General features: G+C 39.0%; 1 protein-coding gene and 1 long non-coding RNA gene across 8 annotated transcripts in view; one reads left to right on the top strand and one right to left on the bottom strand.

Moving 5' to 3' along the window:
* LOC116052427 (ecto-NOX disulfide-thiol exchanger 2) overlaps positions 1–25,489 on the bottom strand; it is a 178,233-nt gene that overhangs the window by 127,701 nt on the left and 25,043 nt on the right. For 3 of the 7 annotated variants that reach the window (XM_031303137.2, XM_031303134.2, XM_036001418.1), the window contains one exon: positions 8,862–8,951. The exons of 2 other annotated variants lie outside the window; for them this stretch is intronic. In XM_031303137.2, the coding sequence (XP_031158997.1) occupies positions 8,862–8,895 (34 nt within the window). In that variant the 5' untranslated portion in view covers positions 8,896–8,951. Of the gene's footprint in view, positions 1–1,548; positions 2,022–8,861; positions 8,952–25,489 lie in introns of those variants that run through there. 2 more of the 7 variants (XM_031303135.2, XM_031303138.2) reach the window with 1 other exon arrangement.
* Positions 11,965–19,870, top strand: LOC116052428. The gene is made up of 3 exons (XR_004105594.2): positions 11,965–11,996; positions 15,230–15,234; positions 19,794–19,870. It is a non-coding gene; the product is annotated as an uncharacterized LOC116052428 (long non-coding RNA).

Here is a 25,489-nt window from a genome sequence, read left to right as displayed (position 1 = left end):
ATGGACATTTTTTATCTCCCAGTGGTCATAGGGAAGCACTCGCCCCCATTCCCTCAATTTGATTCAAAGCATGTCTGTGCCTCTGGAAAGAAAGAAAATAGAGGAGAAGGGAACTGATCTGTTCTGTCTGTGCAAGATAAACAACAGTGTAACGGAGAAACAAAAACCTTCCAATCAGAGGACAAGAAACACAAAGTCATTATGTCCTATTTATCCTAAACTACTTGTTTTATAGGACTAAATGCAATATTTTGAACACTGAATTATTAATCATGCACTGTGAAATTATTCTAATAAGCTTTATTACAAAATGAATTAAACCCTAGTACTACACTACTGCTAGACAACTGCACAGTCTGCTTCTAAAAAGTATATAAAGAATATAATGTTTCGTAAAGTTCTAACAGATGAGATGGGGGATAAGCAAACAAACTGGTTGCAGTTTATTTTTTTAGTCAGTATACTCAAGGCGGTGACAAACTACTGCCATGAGACTAATCTTTGACAAGTCATTGCTTTTATGAGCTAAAGGAAAGTATAGCAATTAGGCTATGAACACATAAACAACTGAAAAGCTGTGGGACATCAGAGGTAAATTTACCATGACTATAAACAGAGGAAGCTGGTAAACAGCGTACCAGAAATAAGCACAGTAAGCAGGTTAATGTGCAAGTTCAAACGGCGTCCTATTAGATTATGTGAGAAAATGTCCCATTTAAATCTAGCTATTTATGCTTTGTGGCGATTCGGGAATACATGACACGGGGATCTTAATAGATGAACGTCGCAGCAAAGAAACCAAACAACTTATATATAAACAGCAAACAAGTCAAAAGCCCCTGCATTATAGGCCTATCCACTACAATGTGACTAAATGTCATAGAAAGCGGATTGAATAGCATGTGAAAGATATGCATTTCAATTGCAGTAATCCGGCGTCAGCGTGCATGAAATCTATTCTGAAAACTTCATCCATAAACAGCTGCAGTATAGGTGTGTGTCATTCAAGATAATAGCTACCGCTCGTGTCTATTGTACTGATAAGCAAGTGTAAAATGCGTACATGAAATTGTTGTTGATCAGTTATCATCATAAAGCACACCATTACACATCAAGTGCAGAGGCACACGAAAACCTGCTACACAGGAGAGAGGCAGCACAGCTCTTCTTATGCGGTCTCAACAACTGGAATACGCCCGACAATTACGGACTAAGCACAGCAAGAAAATATCTTAGCTTGCCGTTATACATTGTATCAAACAGCGTAGAGAGGAGCGACACAAATGTGGCAATATGTCAAATCGTGAGGTATCTGACGTCCAGTCATACACTATAGCCTGCAGCAACACAAGTACGGATAGTCGGGGTGTGTGTGTGTGTGTGTGTGTGTGTGTGTGTGTGTGTGTGTGTGTGTGTGTGTGTGTGTGTGTGTGTGTGTGTGTGTGTGTGTGTGTGTGTGTGTGTGTGTACAGAAAATAACATCTTCGCTGTCAACATAAAGACCGTATGAAGGAACAGCGAGAGCAGAATAAAACTTGAAACATGTACCTGTGTACTGCAAGAGAAACATTGTCCACAGAAGGCGAGGTGCGATTCTTGTCGGTCGTCTTCTGTAGGACGAAGTGTACAAAGTAAAATCCTTGAATGGAGACGGGGCTTGTCCCTCAGTCAGTCCGCTCCGCTCGGCAGACTGGACTGCAATGAGAGCAGCAGTCGAAGCGGGACCTTTTAGCTACGACTGGCGAGCACGCCCTCACGACGTGCCCGGTTCGCGACTGAAGCAGAATACTAGTACGCTTCAGATACGTGCAGCGTGCAGGCGAACTATTTAGGCTGTGTTTCGGTGGGCGAAATACAGTAACTAACAAAACTCCTGCTCGTATTCTTTGTAAATCTGCTGTCAGGCGAGCTCAAGCACTGGTGAACTGTCAAGAGGTTTATGTCGTTTCCATCGAGAGCTGCAGCCAATCTATCCTTACGGAAAGTCACTACAAGAGGAATCACTTAACACGTTACCCACTCCTGAGTTGAATCCCAAATAAACTACAATTTGGAAAGATGCCCCCCTCCGAGTTTGCGTTAAGACATTATCTGAGGTGCGGGCATCCAAGCGATAAATGCCCCCAAAAAGGAAGGTTATTTGTCCAAAACTTTTGACAGCTGATGTGCTTTAAAGAAGGTGTCATTCTGTAGCTTGCCAGTTGGAGGAGGAGAAGCAAAGGCATTATCATTTCAATACCAATGCTTAGACTGTGATGAAAGGCATTCCTGTCATCCCCGAGGCTCAAGATACACTGTGTGTTTTAAAATAAATACAGTACGAGACTACTTATCCAAGTTGTAGCAAGTGATTAAGGTATTTATTAAGAATCAGTGGGATTACACTAATTTAGTTAAAACTGTAGTCTGTTCAAGAGCTGTTAATAGACTGTGTGCACTTGAAAATAGTACGTGCATCCAGCCAGGTTTCTACATTGGCTCAGCGTGTCCATTCTGATACTGTAAAGAAGCATCCATCATTATATTTGTATAATCTTTGGCTCGTGCTGTCAACAGAAAATATGTTTAAAAAATGACTGAGGCTTCCCAGGGTGTGAATACAGTCTTGGTTTGATCAACACACAGCCGGAAGATTAATTACACATGGGAAACAGCAGAGCAAACACTATTATACTTCCATAATTAGACACGGGATGTGTACAGAGTCATAAAGAAAATGTGCATAGGAATGATATCTACTGAGTCACTGCAGTGGTCAGCTAAGTCATTTATTCCTGATCTGGTAAACTCTCTTCAGTCTGGTTCAGACTGGCCCCACATGTTCAATGTTGAAGATATAATATGTAATATTTCTTTATTAAAATGTCTAAAAGCGACCAGACATGTTGTATATTTTTTTTTGTGTACTTCTATTATCCCAAATGTTTCCAACTATGTTCTAACCCTGGAGAAGGCACACACACCAGGTGCTAACGACACTTACGGCTGCGGCCATTTCATTAGAATGGCATGACATGAATAAACGTTACTAAACGTAACGTCTATAAAACTTTAAAACATAAACTCGTCCTTGCACAGATGCATTCTCATCGTCCATAGTAGTTGTTTTACAACGAAGACAACAGTTCCCATGATCCCACAAAACTTCACGGCGTCACCAAAAGGTCTGTGTTTCAATTGAAAGACTCCTATGAAGACCCATAGCGGCAGAAAATTACATATTGTATGTTTAATATTCAGTTCAACTTCTAATGGTAACAGCATATCAAACAGGTGTACCATTTATTTAAGTTGATATAGCAGTGGGCTCAGTTTGGGAACATTTCACTTGATACTCAAAGGATTTTTCTATAAAGTAATTGTTCCATGTATTATGAGTGTGTATGTACTTGAATAGGTCAGCATACATAGATTAGTTGCCAATTTATTAGATACACCTGGCTACAACTTATGTAGTCTAATACAACAGCCCTGCAATTAATTCCACATTTATGAATATTATGTTTTTGTTGAAAATGTTTTAGAGAGGTTTTGATTGAGATGAGATATGTTTCTAATATTGATTCTACCATCATTTATATAAATGTGGTGGACTCAATATTAGAAACACTTTTTTTGTAACGGCACCACAAACTACAGCCTCCAAAATAACCATGAAGTTGCTCCATGAAGTCACTGCAGCGGTGTGTTTGTCAACCATAGACTTAAAAAGTGGTTGCCAATTTCTCAATATGGTTGCCAGTGGCAACCTGGCAACCATTACTGTGGAGCCAGCCCCTGCTTTGTGATTTCAAAGGCAAGCGCTGCATTCAAACATGCACATACACACAAGCATGCATCCATACAAGCTCAAATTGAGGTTGTGTAGTTCAGGTTAAAATGCCTTGGAGAAAATATCTTCAGGATTAAATTATTGTATCCTCTGCCCAACCAATACGTCTGTTTCCACTGCCATCATAAAATAATTTCAAAAGTAAATAAAATGGTTTAGGAAAGGCCAGAGTGCCATTCCCTTTTTTTCTCTAAAACTCAAATTGCTCTCAATTCCCAGTCCACTGTGAAGTCAGGAGAACATTATTCTACAAACAAGGTGGGATGATACTGATACTTTTATGACAGTAACATACTACACTGTGACTCTCTAAACACCTTTGATTTATTGAGAAATAAACCCGGTTTTGTCTTCGGAAAACAACAGTGTTTGCTCAATAAAAACAGAATGTTTACAGTCAGCCACTGTTGAAGGATGATTAGGATACATTTAATGATCATACTAAGCTCAAATATAAAAAGACTTAAAAGATTATACCACATTACAGCTTCCATCCGCAGGTACAATTGAACAAACTGCCAGGCGGCTCGAGAACAACTGTCAAAGATCTTTTTTTCTCTTCCAACTGAATTATTATTATTATTATATGCAGACTTATTGTTTCAGTTATAGTTCTTGCAAATGTTTTATATAAATCCCCACACTTTCAAAACAGACTGTCCTGTAGATGAAACTTAACTATCTTTAGGCAACTAACCCAAAACTCCAAAATGTATTATTCAGACTAAGTTACAATGAGGATCCTTTGAAAGACTTCAGAAACATGACACAATAATAAGGGGACTTGTCTTTCGCTCACATTTGGACTGCAGCCTAGCCTTTGAAAAATATTGGATGGACAAGCTTATTATTCACTACTTCACATGCTCCGTGAAGTGGGTTGGTTTAAAAAATAAATAAATAGCACAACACATTCACACATCAAGCTCGAATTTTAGAGATACATCAGCAGATAGAGAAAAACAGTATTATCAACCAGGAGTTACTTATCTATCATTCTGCATATAGGGATATTTAAAAAAAGCAAAGCAACCAACTGCTTTTTAGCAATTCACGTTTTCACGAGAAAGGACGAGAAATAAACAGAATTTTTTCAAGGGAGAATTCAATTATCCCTGTCAGCCAGTAGTAATGAGTAACAGCCAGTGCATGCACTCATTCAATTTCAGTGTCCCTGGGGAATGATGTTTGTCTGATGTCTTGATTTTTTTTTTAACAATAATGTTCTTTTTGTGGCCTGCTTAGTGTAGCAAAACATTCAAATCAAATTTGACTCTGTGCCCCAGCAGATGAAAGCAGCCTTGGTTTGCTTTTATGGTTTCGTATGAGAAAAGAATGTGTGTGTTTAATGACATTACACCCCTCTTTAGTCAAATAAACTGCCTGACTTAAAAAAAAAAGAGGTGAAATAAGTTATTCTGGCTGGAAGATTTCACCATTTCTTAAAAATAAAAAAGCAAGCGAGAAGACTTCACTGATGCAAACATGTTCCATAAACCATGTGCTCATATCAACCAGCTCATCTTCGTTTTATATATTAAAGCAGAAATGTATAGAATGGTCGGCCCAGTTAAATCTAAGCTCCTGCTCAATGCAACTGTTTAGTTAACAGGGAAATATCTCATATAATAAATTATTCAAATTCAATTACTGCATATTAAACGGGAGCTGGGCCTCATCGACAAATATAGTAACATTTTAACAAGGGCTCTGAGAGGCATAGCCTTCTTCATAACTAGCACTCGTTTCAGTCAATATTTCCCTTTTCACTAAACCACATTTATGATATCTGTCCTGTGAGATGATGGCACTATTTGTCTCTATCGAGTAATTTGCCAAATCACACAGCCCTATTTTAACTTGGTAAGAGTGTGCCATGCTGTATCAATATGCCCTTTCCAATCAAACAAAAGGGTTCAGGTAGCTTCTCCACGACGCCTTCAGAGAGGGAGAGAGAGGATGATATTTTAAAAAGGTTATGCTCAGTTGAAAGCATATCAGTTAAAAGTGCCTGCAGTAGTATTTGGTGTCTTCCATTTTGAGATCAATGAATGGTGTGTTTGTAGCGTAGGCACGAGTGAAAAATGTCATTAACTCCACTGCCCTCTATGGAGGAAGACAGCCAGCGCAAGAATATGCCCTGAGGATGGGGGACATCTCTGTCTTTTGGGTTCTTGCTGGTTATCTTTGACCTCTATCTTCCTTAATCCTTCCCTTTCTAATTACCTATCCCTTCTTCTCTTCCTTACCTCGCATCCCTGCCCCGACTGACTGTTACCAGATGATCATCTGGACAGGAAAGGTTGAGGTGACTCCCCAGCTTAAGTCACACCTCATTAAGTGAGCTTCACAGTGTCCCAGTTCACATACTGGTGTATCCCTACTTGGATGGATTTAATGAGTTGCGGAGGAGTAACAAGACACCATAAAAAGTAACTGGATCCAATGTGTTTTGAGATGCAGAACCATGTTTGCCATAGTTTTCATGTGAGACGAGGGAGTAACTATTCGGCGCCTTGGTGACGGCAGCATCTGTTCTGGAAACCGGATTAGTCAAAAGGAGGCCAGGCCTATTACTAGAGAATTTTCCCTCAGCATGAATATTGATGGAAATGAGTCTCAAACAGAGTCCAAAACAACTGTTAACCCCTCTGCATTGCTGAAATGTTGTTAACAGCACTCGCTGCCCTGTCATAATTCACAGCCAGAGAATCACTTGACTCAAACAGCACTCATGCATTGCCACCAATATAGCCACAAGGAGAGGTGATGACAAATCGTGTTTGTTTGTTCTACCACGTTCCCACAATGCATTAAAATGCTGCAAGTCAGCTGATACAAGCAAAAGCCGTTTATGAGAGCAAGGAGCAGTGGGAACTGTGCTGCATGTTGGCAGCTGTGTTGTGCAACAAGCTGATTGGGACTCCTGGCACCAAATGTGCCATCAGCCTTACACACACATCAAACTTTGCTGGCCCCAAGTCAACATTACCAGTAAGACAGTCTTGTAGCCAGACTTCTAGCTCACACCAAGAGGTCAACAGAAAAGACTCAAGAATGAGGAATAAAAAATGAGTTTGGAAAGTGAAAATTTGATCCCCTCTTAGTTTTAAGAACAACTTTTGCACATATTTCCACATATCCGTTCATCTGCTAAATTACATGCTGACCTATACCTGCAGATATAAAAATACCTCTAAATCCTGAGAGTAAGAGAGCCTTGCTTGAAATCTTGAAAATGTCAAATACGTTTTGCCAAGTATTAGTCATAGCATTGGACATCTCTCTTCTGATGAATGTAATAATGAAATACTACTAGATGAACAGTGACTGTTAACGTGGGTCAAAGAAGATGCCAAAATAGTCACTGTGAAATATTTTTTAGTCTTTTAGACAGCAGAGACATTTTTGTTGATTGTGGGTAGAAAAGAAGTCTCCTTCAAACTTTTGGCCCTATTAGTAACACAAAAGTCATGTGCAAATCCCCACAAAAATGGGAAAAAAAAGCTATTTTTGCACAAAACATTGCTTTGTCATAAATTGCTGATACCGAATGTGACATTTTGTTAAAATTATTAAAGCTTTTTTTATCCATAAAAACATGAATGCAAATATGACATGATTTTTTTTTATGGATAAAAGCTTTAATAATCTCCAGTCAAGTAGTATTTCAATCATATTTGATCAAAAGACTCTTTGTAAATACTGCCACTGCCCATCTCTTAACATGAAAGAAACCATTGTCTAGTTTTGACAGACTGTCATCAGTTATTTGATGCTACACATAGCAAACTGTTTATTCTTAACATCAGAAGAAAAAAACATTAGTTTACTAGAAATGTCACCAGCATATCAAACCTTGAACCCAGAACCACGTATTTTAGGAAAGCGTTGGCTGAATGCATTATTACATCCCTTCTTGTTGCAGACATACAGTTGGTGTGCACAGAATTTGATTAGTTCATTCAATCCTGTCTGTACTTTGGAGACTAAAGCAAATGCTCTAAATATAAACCTTATAAAATTAGGTTCGAAATTGAATAGACATTGGCCTTAAATCAGTGTTTAAGTAATGATGAAAGAGATGGAAAACGTGACACCTTCGTTGTCTCACAAACTGACCTGAGACACCTTTAAACTGCTCATTACTGAACATGGTGTAGGAGATAGATAAAAACACACTAAAGGCAAATATACTAGATACTGTTGGAAACTCTGCAGTGTAAAAGGGTGAAGAAGGAGAGAGGATACAACAGAGAGAGCAGACCAGACAAGCAGGAGGGAGGGAGAAAGGCCAAGTATCAGACAGAGCATTCATTATCACCTGACTGACCTGCATATTGCCCTGTGTGAGAGTAATGGGAAAGGACACACTCATCGGCCAAAGCCCAGCAAGAGAGGCGCTTTTCATTCCCCCCCTCTTTCCTCTCTCTTAAGCAATCTGTCAGTTTCTTACTCGGTTCAATTTCTGTTCTCGAACAATGTACTGTAGGATCCTATTGTTTCAGAAAATACAATAACAGCTCACAGAGACATATTAATGCCATGCCTAATGTCATGAATATTGAATAACCTATGTATTGCAGTTTCTCTGAACATGATTACAGCTAACAGCTAATTGTCCATTTAATCATTACTATTATCCCTTTATTCAGTATGGTGCACGTAGTTACATGCAGTGACAGTAAAAAGGCAAAACATGGGAGTAACAGCCAAACTGGAGACGCGATAACAAGAGTCTACAGCCATGCTGTGTGTCACACTGCTCCCCATGTCAGAGTCCCGTATGAATCATATGTGTGTGCTTGAAAGAGATTAACACTTTGAATCAGAAGCCTTGACACTATAACTGAGAGGACGTGGTAGATTGGATGTCTGCACAAAAAGAAACCAAAGTGAACATGGCAAAAATAACTGATTACAATCCAGGAAAGAGAGCGGAAGATTCAGAGGTTAAGTCTTTACTAAAAATACGAAGATCTTCTGAGATAGATACAAAATAAGACCTTTAGTTGCACAGGCCTCTTACCGGTGACTCGGCTTGATCTGTAGTCTTTGTACATGCTAGAGATGCAGCGTTGTCGTGTGTGATCTCAGCTTCTCTGGTCTTGTAGCAAATCTGTTTTGGAAAACAAAAATAAAGAATAACAAAGGTCTGATCAGCTGTTTGTTCTGTTACATAAAAATGACGTGTCTTACACCACAACTATGCAACCCGACTTTTTCATTATGTAGTCATTCAAGGACACTGACTGAAAGCTGCCGAAATAAAAGGACTTTGTCTTGAACAGAGAGAGAAGACAAACAGAGGAGAATGTAATTCATCCCCTTCTCCAAGAGGCACGACCTCCCTGCTTTGTGAAGCAGAAGCTCATCCGAGCCAAAGAGGGCTCTGAGGCACGGGAGGGTCCCATTGACTGCGCTATTAACACTTAAACTGGGTGGATCAGCATAGAGGAAATACAAAACGCTGCCAGAAGGATGCACAGAGAATTCTGTAATGCATTTCATTCCACTGAGAAGGGCCCTGAGGGTGCCGTGATGACCAGAGTAATTGGCTTTCTCCAGCTATGATAATCTGCATCAGTCATGCCATGCCAACACACTCTCAGGCCACTGAGAAGGTCACAGTGATCCCCAAACCTCAATCTTCTCTGCTGACTGCAGCCCCAGAATTCTTATTGAAAGCAAGACTATTGTTCTGCATTCTTGGGATTTTACCTTTTGTTTAGGGGCTTGATTAAGTGTGCTTTTTTTTAGAAACTTTTTTAGTACTAGTATGTTTGCTTCTGACTACTTTTACTACAAACAGACAACACATACATTATATATCATAGTATGATATATAATTTATGTGTTGTCTGTTGGGCTGAAACAATTAGCTGACAAAACGACAATCGACAAAAATTCGGAAAATTAATCTACAGCAATTGTGATCTTCATTTAAGTCCTTTATTAAGGAACAATGCCAAACATTCTCTGGTTTCAGCTTCTCAAAAGTGAGGATTTCTATGATGAACACACAACAACACGACAATACATGTCACATAAAGTAGAAGCCATCGACCGTCATGTCTCAAGTCACAGCAGTGCATCAGTTCTGTCAGGCAGTGATAAGATATTTAGCACTTATCACTGCCTGACGTGTAGGTACATTTATGCTGACACATATTGTATATGACAGGCACAATAAGATCTTGGCACACACAACAACATCCTGATGGCATCTTTGCAAGCTACTATGCGTACGTCCTTGCAACATGCTCTTATAAAACCTACACAATAAATGAGCAGCTCACAGCACACTGTAAGGCATCTCTACCATCCATGAAATCATTTTTGAATTGATGATAATTGATTGATTGATTGATTGATTGATTGATTGATTGATTGATAACCCTAACTGTCAATAGTTTTAAACATTTTACAGATGCATTCAGCAGAAAGGTTTAGCCACTATGCTGATAAAATCGCAATCTGGGTGTATTATGTTTCCTCCAAAAAGTACTTATGCAAAGTAGAAGTGAAGTATATGAACATAATTCATAAGAGACAGGGCTGGACATTTGTACATGTTATTCTAACTGTTATACTGCAGCTTTTTCCTTCCATGTTTTTGGCACTCTAGGTACAGTTAAGTTAAACCTAAGAAATGAGACAGTCAAAATAAAACACAGAAATCTCTTGTGATGAATGCAGACAACAGAACAGTACCATCCAGTACTGTGATAGCTAAACTAAAATATGAGAGGATGTATGGCAGCCAGGCAAACACAATTCGATCTACTGAATTGTTAGTGCATTGTCTTTAGACATTACTGTAGCAGTATACTTGTAAACAGGAGACCAGAATAACTGATATGTTCTGCCCTTGCACTGGCATTTGGACCTATAGGTGGTGTTACACTGAGAGCCAGTGAAACTGCTGAAAATGTGAGCAGACCATTCACCACAGTAATGGCAACCGCAAAGCAACATCAAGGCCAGGGAGAAAAAGCATAAACCCCCGCTGTGAGGAGAGAAAAATAGGCTCCTTATTCACCATCAGAATGGCATTAGCCTAAACTTCAGAAGAATAATGACAGTTATATTAATTTGGGGAAATAAAATGATGGGGTGGGGTGCAAAGAAAATACGTTTTGTAAATCCTTTGTGGGCACAACAAATGGCATTCATCACCCTTAAGGCACCCACATTCCCTATTATATTTGTTATTACCAACATTTTTCATTTCCACACACTTAGCTAAAGTATTTTTCTACAGTTTGGAAAAAGCCTCAGTTGCTAACTTGAGAAAATGTGTACACTAATGATTATGAACGAAGCCGAGAAACTGGGAAGAGAGAGGTTTCACACTGGTCTTTGAAATCAGTCTTGGAAATTGTAATTCAGCACTCTTACCGATATGCAAGCTTCAGAGTAAGCACACAAGCTGGGGAGACAGTGTTCTAAACAGTTTTATGCAAACACACTTGCATAGACGTTATCGAAATTAAACAACAGATTTTCTTTGTAGCAGAAATGCAACTAGACTATTTTGTACAAGCAATCAGCTTGGTGGCTAGTACAGCACAAGTTGCTTCAAATGATGTACGGGTTTGGTCTAATTTCTCAGTAGTCAAAAAAACACATCACAGCAGCATTGTATGCATGATTGTTATTGATGACTATTTAACTCGTATATCGATACAGCAAATGGGCAACAACGTCAGTTTAACTGCTTCATAATGCCATTAGATGTTTCTGGTGCATCCTCTCTTACAGATATTCATCATTCAGACATGTTCCATGTGTTTAGCCTTGTGTAAGTATGTGTTTACTTTCATATGTATTTTTACACACAGTTCAGTACATTAGTACATCATCTTGACGAATGCATGAGGCCAGACACCTGTGTCTAGCAGGGATTAGAGGATCCCCTAGGTGAAAAGAGCATTATCAGAGTCAACTGGCCTCTATAATGATGGAGAAGGAAGATACCCTGTAATAGCCCCGATAGGTCCATTCATCTTTTGTCTCCACAGCAGGGAAACGGCAGCCTGGGAAGGCAAAAACCAAATCCCCCTCTGCAACAATTCGCAGCATCGGATTAATCATACAAACTTCACAAGAACCGATCGGTACTTCACAAGCAGCTCTCGTGTACCTTTACTTTCCTGTAGCTGTCCCTCAGCCTGCGCGCTTATCTCTGTGATATACTACCTCATCTCCCACTCAGGGGTAAGAAAAAGAAGGCTCAAAGGTTTTTACATTTGTCTGGAAATCATAAAAATGTGTCTTCAACATCAAGTAGGGTAAAAAGCACAACCAAACGAGTACTGCAACTATACTTCCAACAAATGGATTTTCTTTTGCATTGTTGATGACAGGTGATGATGTACCCATTTAACTTAAATATTTCTAAAGATGCTACAGGTGATTTTATTATTTAGGTCTACTGTTGAAAATCCTTAATCTTAAATTTCTTAGGAAACTATGTAAGCTGGTGTGAGCACTTTAAAGTAATCCACTTCTTGTTGATAACCTGTGAACCGTATGATACTGTGTTTTTTGATAAGATAGTGTGCTCACAACCTTTTTTCTTGCTGCAAGCAAAGGGCTGCTAGCCTAGAAATCTAGACGCACCCTAGCGGCAGCAAATGTAATTTGCAGCCAGGGTCGTCTAGCAACTCTCCGTTGGCTTGCGAACTGGAAAAAACAAACTCTAGTCAGGCCAATCACATCGTGTATAGAGTCGGTGGGCGGGCTTAACATAATGACGGCAGAGTTGTGACGGTTCCGTCTGCTCGCGTTCATTATGCGCGTTCATCATACCTAGTTTAATAACTCTGAATTCGGCTACTAGTGAATGTTAGAAATGTTAAAAATGTGACGTTTTAAACAAGGACCCTTTAAGTGTTCGGGCTGGTAATATATATACAGTGAGGAAAATAAGTATTTGAACACCCTGCTATTTTGCAAGTTCTCCCACTTAGAAATCATGGAGGGGTCTGAAATTGTCATCGTAGGTGCATGTCCACTGTGAGAGACATAATCTAAAAAAAAAATCCAGAAATCACAATGTATGATTTTTTAACTATTTATTTGTATGATACAGCTGCAAATAAGTATTTGAACACCTGTCTATCAGCTAGAATTCTGACCCTCAAAGACCTGTTAGTCTGCCTTTAAAATGTCCACCTCCACTCCATTTATTATCCTAAATTAGATGCATCTGTTTGAGGTCGTTAGCTGCATAAAGACACCTGTCCACCCCATACAATCAGTAAGAATCCAACTACTAACATGGCCAAGACCAAAGAGCTGTCCAAAGACACTAGAGACAAAATTGTACACCTCCACAAGGCTGGAAAGGGCTACGGGGAAACTGCCAAGCAGCTTGGTGTAAAAAGGTCCACTGTTGGAGCAATCATTAGAAAATGGAAGAAGCTAAACATGACTGTCAATCTCCCTCGGACTGGGGCTCCATGCAAGATCTCACCTCGTGGGGTCTCAATGATCCTAAGAAAGGTGAGAAATCAGCCCAGAACTACACGGGAGGAGCTGGTCAATGACCTGAAAAGAGCTGGGACCACCGTTTCCAAGGTTACTGTTGGTAATACACTAAGACGTCATGGTTTGAAATCATGCATGGCACGGAAGGTTCAAATATTAACATTGATTTTCTCAGGTGTTCAAATACTTAGTTGCAGCTGTATCATACAAATAAATAGTTAAAAAATCATACATTGTGATTTCTGGATTTTTTTTTTTTAGATTATGTCTCTCACAGTGGACATTCACCTACGATGACAATTTCAGACCCCTCCATGATTTTATTATTTGCCTTTAGCCACTTAATCATTATATTCACATTGTTGATGATTATTTTTCTAAAATCTAATTGTGAAAATATTTTTTTAAAGCACCAATAGTCAACCCTACAATATTGTCGCAGTATCGACATCGAGGTATTTGGTCAATATCTGATATCTGATTTTCTCCATATCGCCCAGCTCTAAATATATTATTAATGTAAATGTTTTGGTCACAAACTCAGTAGTAGAGAAAGCAAAGAAAACTTGGGTAAATACTTGACCCGAGATGGTGAGGGCAGGAAGTTCAAAGCTGATTACCCACAGATCCTTGGCATCGCTAAAACAAACCCTCACAGTTCAATGTTCATACATCGGATAACTGCTATTGTTAAAGACAAGATTTAAAAAAAGATGAGAGCACAATATATGTAAAGTAATATTAATAATATTGTTTTACAGTCAATAGTCCACAATAGATTATTATGGTTTTATTCAGTTGGTTGGATGCATATACAGTATGAGTAATTACAAGGAAAACCTTTTGAAGATGTCAGATGTTAAATGTGCGTTGTGGGAATGAAATGGCTTCACTGGATAGAAGCACTGTCATGTTTGTAATGATGTGGGTATTTCTGTCATCCTTCGTCCAATCACAATTTGCACAACTGTGTGTACTCTACAGTTCATTTAATTTACATTTTTATCTGCATACAATACAAATGGTACAGTATATACTGAAAATACAGCCACAACTGTTCCCACGCCATTACAAACATGCAATCGTGGTACAGTATTTGTCTGTTAATGAGCCCCTGCTGACATTTTGAAGAGATGACAGTCTGTCAAGCCTTCTTACACACAAGGTAAACATGTTGGAGAGATGGCATCACCACTACGCTGCAGTATGTGAGGCCACAATGTAAACACAGTTCATAACTCTAAAAAACAAATACACAGAAACACTAAATCAGTTATCTGTGCCCTGTGGGTGCATTTCTTGAAGATATGGTTGTAGATCTTTTTTGTCATAAATATTTAAATCATTTAATTCAGATAGTGAACGGATTCAGAAACAGTTTATATAAACAATTTAAAAAGCTACTGACATTCACTCCATTGAGCAATGAGTCATAAAAACAGTGCAACAAAAGTATTGTGTGCTATAAATCATCCGTATAGCATTTCTACCAACTGATGAGTTGCTTGTGTAGTTGTGTTGGTGGTACACTAAAGGTTTAGCTTTGCACATATCACAAAAAGTGTGAAAATGTTTAACCGAGGGCAAATAGAGGACAGAGAGAGCAAAGCAGACTGTCCACTGTTCTCCGCAAAACAACGATCAAAGAGGAAGAAACTGGTTACAAGGACATCCTCCATCATTTAGATGTTGCTCAGGCTGAAAACTCTGATGTTGACCAGAAAAACAATTTTCCACAATGTTAACGGACATAGCCAGAGGACCAAACAGTGCTATTTTCTATCACCGCAAGACAGGAAACAAGCCCCTAAGTGTGAGGAAAGCAATAAAAATGTGTGCATCCTCAAATAACAAATTAAATTGCATCTTAGGTTTATGGAAACATTTACACAAGACCTACAGCTTTGGTGTAATGGTAGTTTTAAGAGTTACACAAAGCAAAGTAAACATACTGTGGCACACTGCTGTCTCAGTTCTGCTCAACAGACAGACGAAGAAGTCTTTTGTCCCCCAGGCTATTCAACTCCTCCCAGCGATGGCGGGGTGAAATTGATTGAATGCTCACCTGCATTCTGTCATTAGGCTGCTTGACTGTTAGTCAGTTACGGGCTATGCTAGCCTTATGCACAATTTACATTTGTTTATATAACGAATATATATTCTAAACCTTTGTAGTTTATATTTTCCACAGTAATCATTATTCTTGCACAGTTCTTACTTTTAATTACTTGTTAGTGACAGCTCTGTAGTAGTTCTGGTGGCTAGACTATCATTTAACTGCTGTGCTTTTGTTATTCTTATTCTTATGTTTTTATTCTTTATGCCTGTATGTATCAGCGTGTTGTATGTGTGGTACTGTCTGTCTGGCTGTCCGTCTATCTACAGTACTTCACTGTGTCTACAAGCTAGTGAACCCATTCTGAAGCCTTTGATGAATAAGAGGCCATCCCAGAGAACGTTTTACTCGACTTTTTCATTTAAGCATGCCACAAAAACTCCAACACTGAACCATTAGTGTCCTGATGTCTATATAGTACAACAGCACAGCACAGTACAGTAAAGAAATTAATTCAGCATGTAACAAAATACAGGCAATAAAAATACTAATGACCCTAGTGAAGCCGCTTTTCAAAATTTGTAAACACAGTCTCTGGGCCGCAAAACTCTGTTAACTGACAGCCACTGACAGGTGCTGGTTATGGGAAACAACCTCACTTACTGAACTGTTTCACTGAATGCAGTCTTGGGAAAAGCCTTCACTCTGTAATTTACGAGTGGGCTGGTAGCCAGTGTGTGTATTGTTTAACAGCCGTAGACACTTGCTGTCTTTGCATTCATGGCCAATGAGAAGGTCGGGGAAATCATTTTCTCCCTCTTGCTCACAGACACGGTAAGCTCCAGCCCAGGATATAATTTGGTGGTGCCAAAAACAAACAAAAAGCACAGAATTTTACTCAAAAAGAGGGAAAATAAAAAGGATTTAATATCAGGTGCAGGGGAACAGACATGTTTTAGGTGGCCAAGGTATTACTTTGCGGATTATTTTCCCTCTGAGAACATAAAAAAAAGCTCAAGTGTGTGCCATTAGTTTATAATGTTAATTAAACAAAGTATGACAAACAACAAACCCCGTCCGCCCGGTAAAATCCAAAAGGTGACATTGGCATGTGAAATATACTGTGATAGTGTGGTAAAACCTGCTAACATTAGCCGCTAATGTTACCACTACCAATACAGATTGAATCAAGAAAAACGTAATTATGTTGGGGAAACTGCAGCTATTTTATTAGCATGACATGAATAAACGTTACTAAACGTAACGTGAATAAACTTGAATAGGTAAACTCGTCCGTAAACATATGCATTCTAATCAACGATACGTGATTAGACGTACGTGTACGTGTTTAGCAATAAAAACTCCCATAATTCCACCCAACTTCCCTACATCATCAAACGTCTGTGTTTAAAATCCATTGTTTTGGTTGAGAGACCCCTAGCGGCAGAAAGTTACATATTGTACTTTTAAAATTGTGCCCTTTAATGGAGGCAATATCCTCCAAAGTCCGATATATAGTGCACAACAGTCTTTATTAAGAGACATGGCACATTACCAGTTTGAATATGTGCAACTGGGTGAATGTGTAGCTGGGCATTGCTGAGAAGAGCAGAGGTGTTGAGTCAATCGACCCTTGGTAAATAAAGGTTTAAAAAATCAGTCCTGCTTGTCAATTTAAAGGGGTAGATGGGGCTCAGCTATCCCTGGTACAATTACTTACATAAGGGAAGGAAGGTAGGAGGGCAGGCTAAAGCATGTGTACAGAGAGGATAGGATGAGACAGGGAGGCCACCCGTCTTTAACTCTGATGTGCCGAATAGACCTACGACATTACGGCTTAAATGTTTAACTCATATCAAGTAGAATAGAAGTTGAGTTGATTTGGATTTCATAACTTGGAAAACATTGATAAACTCCAAACAAACTGGCATTCTTTGAAGGGAAGGCTGCTCCCTAACTGTTTTAGGCAACCAAAAAAAAACATTGACCTGAGGAGGGCGTTGCCTTGTATTACAACAGTATACTGTGTGTGTGTGTGTGTGTGTGTGTGTGTGTGTGTGTGTGTGTGTGTGTGTGTGTGTGTGTGTGTGTGTCAACACAGACAGTAGAATTCATTATGCATTCATTTTTTTCTGTTAGCTCTATTTTTTCATTCTGTTAGCTCTATTTTTTTCATTCTGTTAGCTCTACTACACTTTGCTTAATTAACATTTAAGAAAGCTAAAACATGTGCGATCTTGTGTGTTCTGTGTCAATTAAAGCCGAGTGAGTGCAGCTGTCTCACTTGTAACGGCTCCTGTTTCTGCCTGTGCCAGCACATGGACTGGGTGTGCACTGTTCCACAGCTTCTCAAACTCATCAACGATCAAAATAAAATGAGAAATAAAGAGTTGAGATAAGTCCTTTGGTGAAGTATCGACAGTTTAAAAGAATACAAATTTGGTGACTCATAATAATACTATTTGTTCGCCCAGTACAAGTTGTGAGGAGGCATCAGCTGTTTCTTTCTCTCCAGGCCCTGGCCAGAGGGCACAGCCTTTGATTGAAAAACAGATAAATCTGTTCTGGTCCTCAATGCAGGCTCCTCTCTTAACAGCTAATTACCTTGTCTCAACATAGGAGCTGCCTCTGATAAGAGGTTTGAGCTGCTTAGAAGTAAAGAGAAACTTTGCAGTTTACAATTATTTACATTCATCTGCTGATTATTTTTTTGATTAATCAATTAATCAGTAAGTCCATAAAATATCGCAATAGAGTGAAAAATACCAATCAGAAGTTTACAGGGCCTAAGGTGAGGTATCAATCAAATGTCTTGTTTTGTCTGACCAACTGTCTAAAACCAGACAACATCAAATGTACAATATCAAACAGAGAAAAGCAGCAAATCGAAACATTTTAGAAACTTGAACCAGCACATAATTGAAAATCGCATGAGGTTCACAGCACGCATCAATAACAAATTCCAATTTATTTAAAAGAAAAAACATAGCAACACAGAAATTAACCTTTACTTGCAACACATATAGCTTCCAAGTCTTAAAGCAGCCATATTATGCTCATTTTCAGGTTCATAATTGTATTTTAAGGTTGTACCAGAATAGGTTTACATGGTTTAATTTTCAAAAAACACCATATTTGTGTTGTACTGCAGTGCTCTCTCTCACTGCTGCAGATCCTCTTTTCAGCTGGTCTCTGTTTTAGCTACAGAGTGAGACCTCTTTTCTTCTTCTTCTTCTTCTTCTGTACTATCTTTGATTGCACTGCACATGCCCAGTAGCTCAGATGTAGATCATGTCAGCTAGCTAGCTCCATAGACAGTAAAAGAAAGGCTGTTTCTACAACTTCGGTCAGCTACAAGGCAGGATTAGCTGGGAGACTTCTAAATGAGGGCGCACATGTAAGTAGTTCTTTTGTAGATTATGGTGAACTTGTGTGTGTTGTAGCAGTGCTTTGCTATTGAGAACGAGGTAGCATGCTAGCGTTAGCATGCTAGCGTTAGCCATAGCATTAGCATGCTAACGCTACGAGCTAATGTTGCGGTTAGCCTGCTCGTTTCGGCTTGTGATGTCACAAGCCGTGCCGATTTTGAACAGCTCACCCAGAGACTGAAGGCAGGACACATTCAGAAACCGTATCTCACTCTAAACAGCATGGATGGATTTTTTTCAAAGTTTGTATGTGTGTGGAAGCACCAGAGACACAACATAACACCCCAAATCCCAGAAAAAGTGATTTTTTCATAATATGGGCACTTTAAGAAATAAAAGAGGGTAAAGTTATTCCAGTAGGCTCCAGTTATTTGCAGCTATTGAATCTTTAATACTTAGCCCTCTCTGCTTACATAACTGTTTGTCAAATGATTACACTGTGGTTTGATGAGATCAGTCACAATGTGAAATAAGTTAAAACAGAAATGACACACAGCCACTAAATTGTTGGATGAGTCGTTTACAATAAAATAGTCTTTTTCTTCACCATTTACCCTGCTGCAGTCACTCCTCTCTCCACCAAATCCAGCTATCTACTTTGAATTGTGTACTTTGAAATCCGGCGGAATTTCCGGTGGCAACGGAGCAATCCCAGAAGTGGAATGTCGTGGATATAGACTACACATAATGCAACTCAACCTTGGACAGTTCAGTTGGAGATTTGGGTGTGTTATGCTAGCCTCAGGGCAGAGATGAGGAGAGGGCTACATAGGTCTAGTAAGCTCACGTCTTTCTAACTCCACATCCCCAGATTTCTTTCATTTTTAAACTTGTAGTCTTCAGCCCCAACCGACACTGATTCAAGTGACATAATTTTTTCAAGCAGCTCCCTCTGAAGCCACGAATGGCTTTATACAACATTTTTCACATATGCAGTAGTACTCCCCAAGACCTGTAAACAGACTTTGATCTGTAAAATCAGTGCACTGTAAGAAATGATTCTGTGGTCATGTAGATTTGAATTAATGTATTAGGTAAAATATATTCAATATGATTGTGTTTTTGATTTTGAGGCAAATATTCAATTAAATTTCAAATAAAAATGTTTGGAATAAAATCCAAACATTGTAGTTAAATAAAACATAAGCATTATATTTATCTAATCCCAAATAGAGAGAATATTGAGTTAATTCAAATCAATGTAATCAGGCTAATTTTAATTGAAAAGCACTTCCTGTCAACCTAGCTAGCTAGCAGCTATAATGTTAACCAGCATGCCGTTCGGCTGTGTAAATTTGTAGGCTAAATGTAAAATCATTAGTGTTAGAAGAAGAAGTTAACACGGCTCCCGTTCTGAAGTCACTTGCAGATCAATTCGTTCTCTGCGGCATTGCACCGGTATTACGGTATATGAAAAATTCATATCATATGGGAAATTAATACCCGTATACCGGTATACTGCACAGCACTGGTATACTGCCCAGCACTACTACAATGAGTCGAAAGCACAAAAGTGAATTGCTAATAAAATTCTTATTTGAATATTTGTTAAGTTCTGTACTTTCTGGGCCATAGACTAGTTATTCCTAAGAAAGAATATTTAGATTGAATTCATTGCATTGATTAAATTCAAATCGATGTGCAGATTAATGTAGATGATTATTAATTGATTAAATTAATTTTTATTAGTACTATTTACACATTAGGGAGTTTATCTTTTTCAAATCAACTCAATATTTTTGTTTAGGTTATAATTAATTCTGTACTGTTTTCTATTCGAATATACTCATATTAAATGGATAACTATTAAGGGTCTCATTTAATTCATATTTACTCAATACCAAACCATGTGAAATTTAATTAATAATATTGCTTGTAATCTGTTGCCTCATTTTTATTGAGTAGATATGGTGTATCTTTTCTTACAGTGTGGAGTTCCCCTAACTTTTAAGGTTAAAGTTAGGAAAAGAATTGGGTCATAGTAAAAAACAACACAGATTCGAAAATAAACGTCCTGAGCGCTTTTTTAAACGCCACCGCCGACTTTTTTCAACTTTTCTGAAAGAAAAAAAAAAAAAAAAAAAAAACTTCGTCAAGCGCTCTACATTTTATGACAGCCGACCAATGACAAGCAGAGTAGCCAGACCTGTCGTTTCCATTACAACAAGAAAAAATGGAGTCTGAGCACAGAAAGTTATATGATATGACCGGGTGCTCCCTGTTCAGGGAACTCAGTTTGTTTTATCTAACGTAAGCATTAGCACCGCTCCCTCTCTGTGTTATTTCTCTAGCACCGCTCCACAAAGCACTCTAGGATACCGTAGCAGTAGCTGTTGTTTTGCAACAAAGACGCTGTCGGCTGCTTTTTGGAACCAAAATGCTGCCAGCTTTTTTTTTATTATTACAAAAGCGCCCTAGTCAACTTTTTGTGTGAACATAGCCTTAGGCTACATTTACTTTGCTACGTTTTGGTTTTTAAGCGGAGTTCTGAGCCAAAAGCGATCTCCGTGCACACAAGTGTTTTTAGCTCTTTAGCAGTCACGTTAGCGGTTTTGTTGGTACAGCTGGAGATATCGCTGTTTACTAGGGGTGTAAAGATTGACAGATATGAATCAGAATCCAGTTGTATTATCACATATACAACTACATAGATACACGGACCCCTGGATCGATCTAAATGGACCAAGATTCGGGCGATGGTCCGGTTCTAACGTTACAAATTGGTTGACTGAAGCTTTGCTGTCAATTCAGCGAAGCTACTGTGGTGTTTGCAATGCCGTTGAAAGAGACAGATGTGTGTTTGTGTGCCAGGGAGACAAAAGCCTCGCCATGTGTGTGATGAAGAACTTGGTCATTCATGTTCGGGGTGGCAGGGATCAGCCAATCAGCGCCTTTGTTTGGGTTCACAGAAAAAACATGTGCCGACTGCGAGGTTTCGTTTTTTGGAGTTAGCGGTGCGAGGAATACATTGTGGATATTGTAAATTGTACTAGCTGTGGTCTGTGAGTCATCCATCCACGTGTGCGTTCATAAACATGTGAGTAGACTGGTATAAATATATATAGATATGTATTTGGGTGTGTTATGTTTATATTGACGTTTACATGTTCTAAGATGTTCAGTTACATTAGCATAAAAGTCCGCTAGCCGTATGCTAACGCTCACAACAGTATTATTCATTGTGCTCACGTGTACTCGCGTAATACTGTAATGTTATATGATTATAATTGAAGTGCTCACAATGGCTGTGTAACGTAGACCTATGTTTGAGTTACATATTAAAGCAGCAAAGAGGCTGTTTTATTTATTTTGGAGCTGATGTGTTTATTTGGTTATGTGTTTTAAGTGGCTAGCTAATTAAATTGAAGTTATACTATTAGCATGTCCTAGCTTTGCTATTCCCTGGACCCCCGCACTGAATCGTTCCATACTAAAATGTATCATCTCTCAACTGTATCGTAGCCCATGTAGCTATATACGTATTGGATCGTCTGTGAGAGATGCACACCCCTAGCGTTTACACAAGATACTGTATGTGGTATGAGTCCCAGACCATCTCGGCAAGTAGTTTGACTGATCGAATCACAACGCATGTTGGTGGTTGTTTACACTTCTATTTAGGGCTGTCCACTTGTGATCCGATCATTCAAGACGCATTTTAAAACCCAAGTGTAAAAACGTCTATATGACTCAAGCTCATAATGAGAGTAGCTCCATTTGTCCTGCTATCCGTTTCTTCACATACTAAGCACACTGACACAAGACTGCTCATCTCTGTCTGGTCCAATTGACTGATGGATTTCCCAACTCTGCATCAGCCAAAGCCATTAAGTGGTCTGCTGGAGCGAAATGACTTTACTGTTCCCTGAGTGCAACATCAGGCTCAGTAATTCCTGCCTGCTATTGTCTAGGGCCACTGTGACTAAGTTAATTTCTTGCCAGACAAGCACAAACACTTTTGCCGATACACACAATAAATAACAAAAAACAAAATCATCTGAATTACTCTATTTTCTCTATTTACTTTTAGCAAAAAAAATTTGGTTGCATGAAATGACCCATGCCAAATGAGTTTCATTCAAGGCATCTGAGTGAGTGGGAATGGCTTTCTTTTTTTCATGCTTAGGCATTGGCGAAGTAATAGACCAATATTGTGTTCGAAGCCACTGTGTAATACAATAAATACCTATAATGGATTACCCATTCACTATCCCAGACTTCGGATTTAATACAAGGCTTGTAGTATTCAGGAAAGTTTAACCCTGTCCAGAAAACAGTCTGCTTAGATAAATTCCTGTTGTTCATGGCCAAATACATTAACTGAACAATTACTTTCTGTCTACAGTATAAACCATACAAAAAGAATAAGCTCTGTTGTGAAAAAAAATCTTTTTTGTAGAATGTGGAAAAGGACTAAAATGATGCAGACCCTATCCTACCCTGCATTATTCCTGGTCATATCAGAGTAATCCACTCTTCATGTTGACAGACTGGATGGACTAGGCATCTTGTGGCACTTTGCTTGCCATGGTTAGCCAAACAAATCTTTCTAAGTCCAGATGTCTGAATGTGGCTTCATATCACGAGGACTTGTAAAGGTGCATTGTAAGGACACTGCGAAAGGAAGGCACTGGCTGACGTAAGCTCCTTGCAGATGTGGAAAAAAGAACTAAAAATCTGTGCCTTAAAGGTGCTCTAAGTGATGTGACGCGTTTTTTAGGCTACAACATTTTTCGTCACATACAGCAAACATCTCCTCACTATCCGCGAGCTGACTGTCCCCTGAACACACTGTAAAAAAAAAACACGGTCTCTGTAGACAGCCCAGGCTCCACAAACACCAACAAAAACAAACTGCGCCAACCTGCACCACAAACCATAACAAACAGTGTTCCAGCCAATAACCGACAAGAAGGAGCCTAAAAAACGCGTCACATCACTTAGAGCACCTTTAATTGTTGATATAGTAAATGCTGGTATGCAAGCATCCAAAACTACTGAGAGAAGTGATTCAATTATTTGTGTACATAATGGGCAGAAACCTTTGTAGGTGTCAGCATGCACTAATCGCTTGAATATTCTTTAGTCTGCACACCATCTTTAGTCATCGCACACACAGAAAACACACTTGGGCATTTCCCTAATTTTTTATCAAGTGTGTAGTGGTGTATATCCTGAAGATTTTGAGCACAGTACAATGCAGTATTAAGATTGTTAGATTCACTGTGATAGAAACCAAAGATCACGATGAGGAGAAAGTCGAGATGGTTTTGCTAAATTTGCGGTACTTAAAAGCAAAATACTACAGAGTCTCTTTAAATTGCTTATTGTTGTCTTCACTCTCAACAATCTCTATCGCCAACAGAAACTTGCAGGGGGAAAAAAAGCAGTCAAGCATAGTTCCTACAGTCCCCTACGTGGTATTTCCGTAGCCACTCTAACCATTAAAACAGAACTATAAATTCAGCTTAAGAAACCAGTTACATAACATGTTGACTGTTGGAAAACAGAACAAATGAAAGAAATATGAAAAACTAAACTATGAACTACACTCTTATTCTGAGGCATGATCTGTAACCATGTTAAATGTGCACAATGAGAGTCAGAGTAAAACACCAGTGTGAATAGGACATTTGCATAATTGCCAAAAATGGCAAATGCTAAATAATAAAGCGAATCAGGTAGTTAATATGTGGTGATTATGTGCCCAGCCTTGTTAACCTTGGAGCCTGATAGAGCAATGTAAGGTCAGTAATTTCCTACACATGCTTAATCACAAGATTATATGTTGTCTACTTGTGTATATATGTTCAGCCTACTAGTCCTTGGAAATGAGGTCCAACTCATTTCCCTCAAGCTGGATTTCTTTGAGAAACTTCAGTTTTGTATAATGAATACCTTTAGCTTTAACACCCGTAACTTATACTAGCAACTCAGAGGCTAAAATGAAAGTATTTAACTGCAGCAAACTGTCAAGGGTTATTAGTCACATAGTGTGTGCCATACCCCCTCCTTTGTAGTAGTGGGGTTTAGCTGCAGTGATTCTTTGTCTGGGAGCCTTATCTAGCTGTGAAGTGCAAAATTCGGTCCCGCTTCTCTATTGGCATGGTGATGGAGGCAAGGCATCACATCCCAGATAAACCTCCCTCTGTTCTCCCAGCAGCCCAGCAGGCTTCATGTTTGCAGATGTTAGAGAAAATGTTCCCATAGCTATTAGGCTTTAGGGCTGCTGGTGACATGTTGGCACCTCTGATTGGAAACGACTAAAGTTGGGGGAAAGTGATGACGGGGGAAATGGTCACGACAACATAGGAACAAGGCAAAACTAGGGGGAAAAGTTGGACTGGGATGGCCACCTGAACAGCTTTAATGGGAAAATAACTGATGGAAATTATATTATTCTTCTTTTGCAGCATTATCAGAATGACCAGCAGCTCTGTACATGTATCAAAGCAATGTAGCATGTTTAACCCAGAGGCTGAACAAAAGACAGTGCTAAGTTAGAAGCAAATGTTGATTAAAGTTCCGTAAAAACTGCACAGAGGATTGAAAAGATTGCATGTAATGATTACTATACACAATAAAGAAAAGAAATCCCCAAATGAAAATCTGTGGCAGGCAGGTTGTAGTAACCCACACAGTAATGATGCTTGTAGTTGCTGCTGCTGCTGCTCCAAA

This window comes from Sander lucioperca, chromosome 1, assembly GCF_008315115.2.
Source record: "Sander lucioperca isolate FBNREF2018 chromosome 1, SLUC_FBN_1.2, whole genome shotgun sequence".
Classification (NCBI taxonomy): Eukaryota; Metazoa; Chordata; class Actinopteri; order Perciformes; family Percidae; genus Sander; species Sander lucioperca.
Note: the sequence above shows the minus strand (reverse complement) of the source record. Positions and strands in the feature narration are given on the sequence as shown.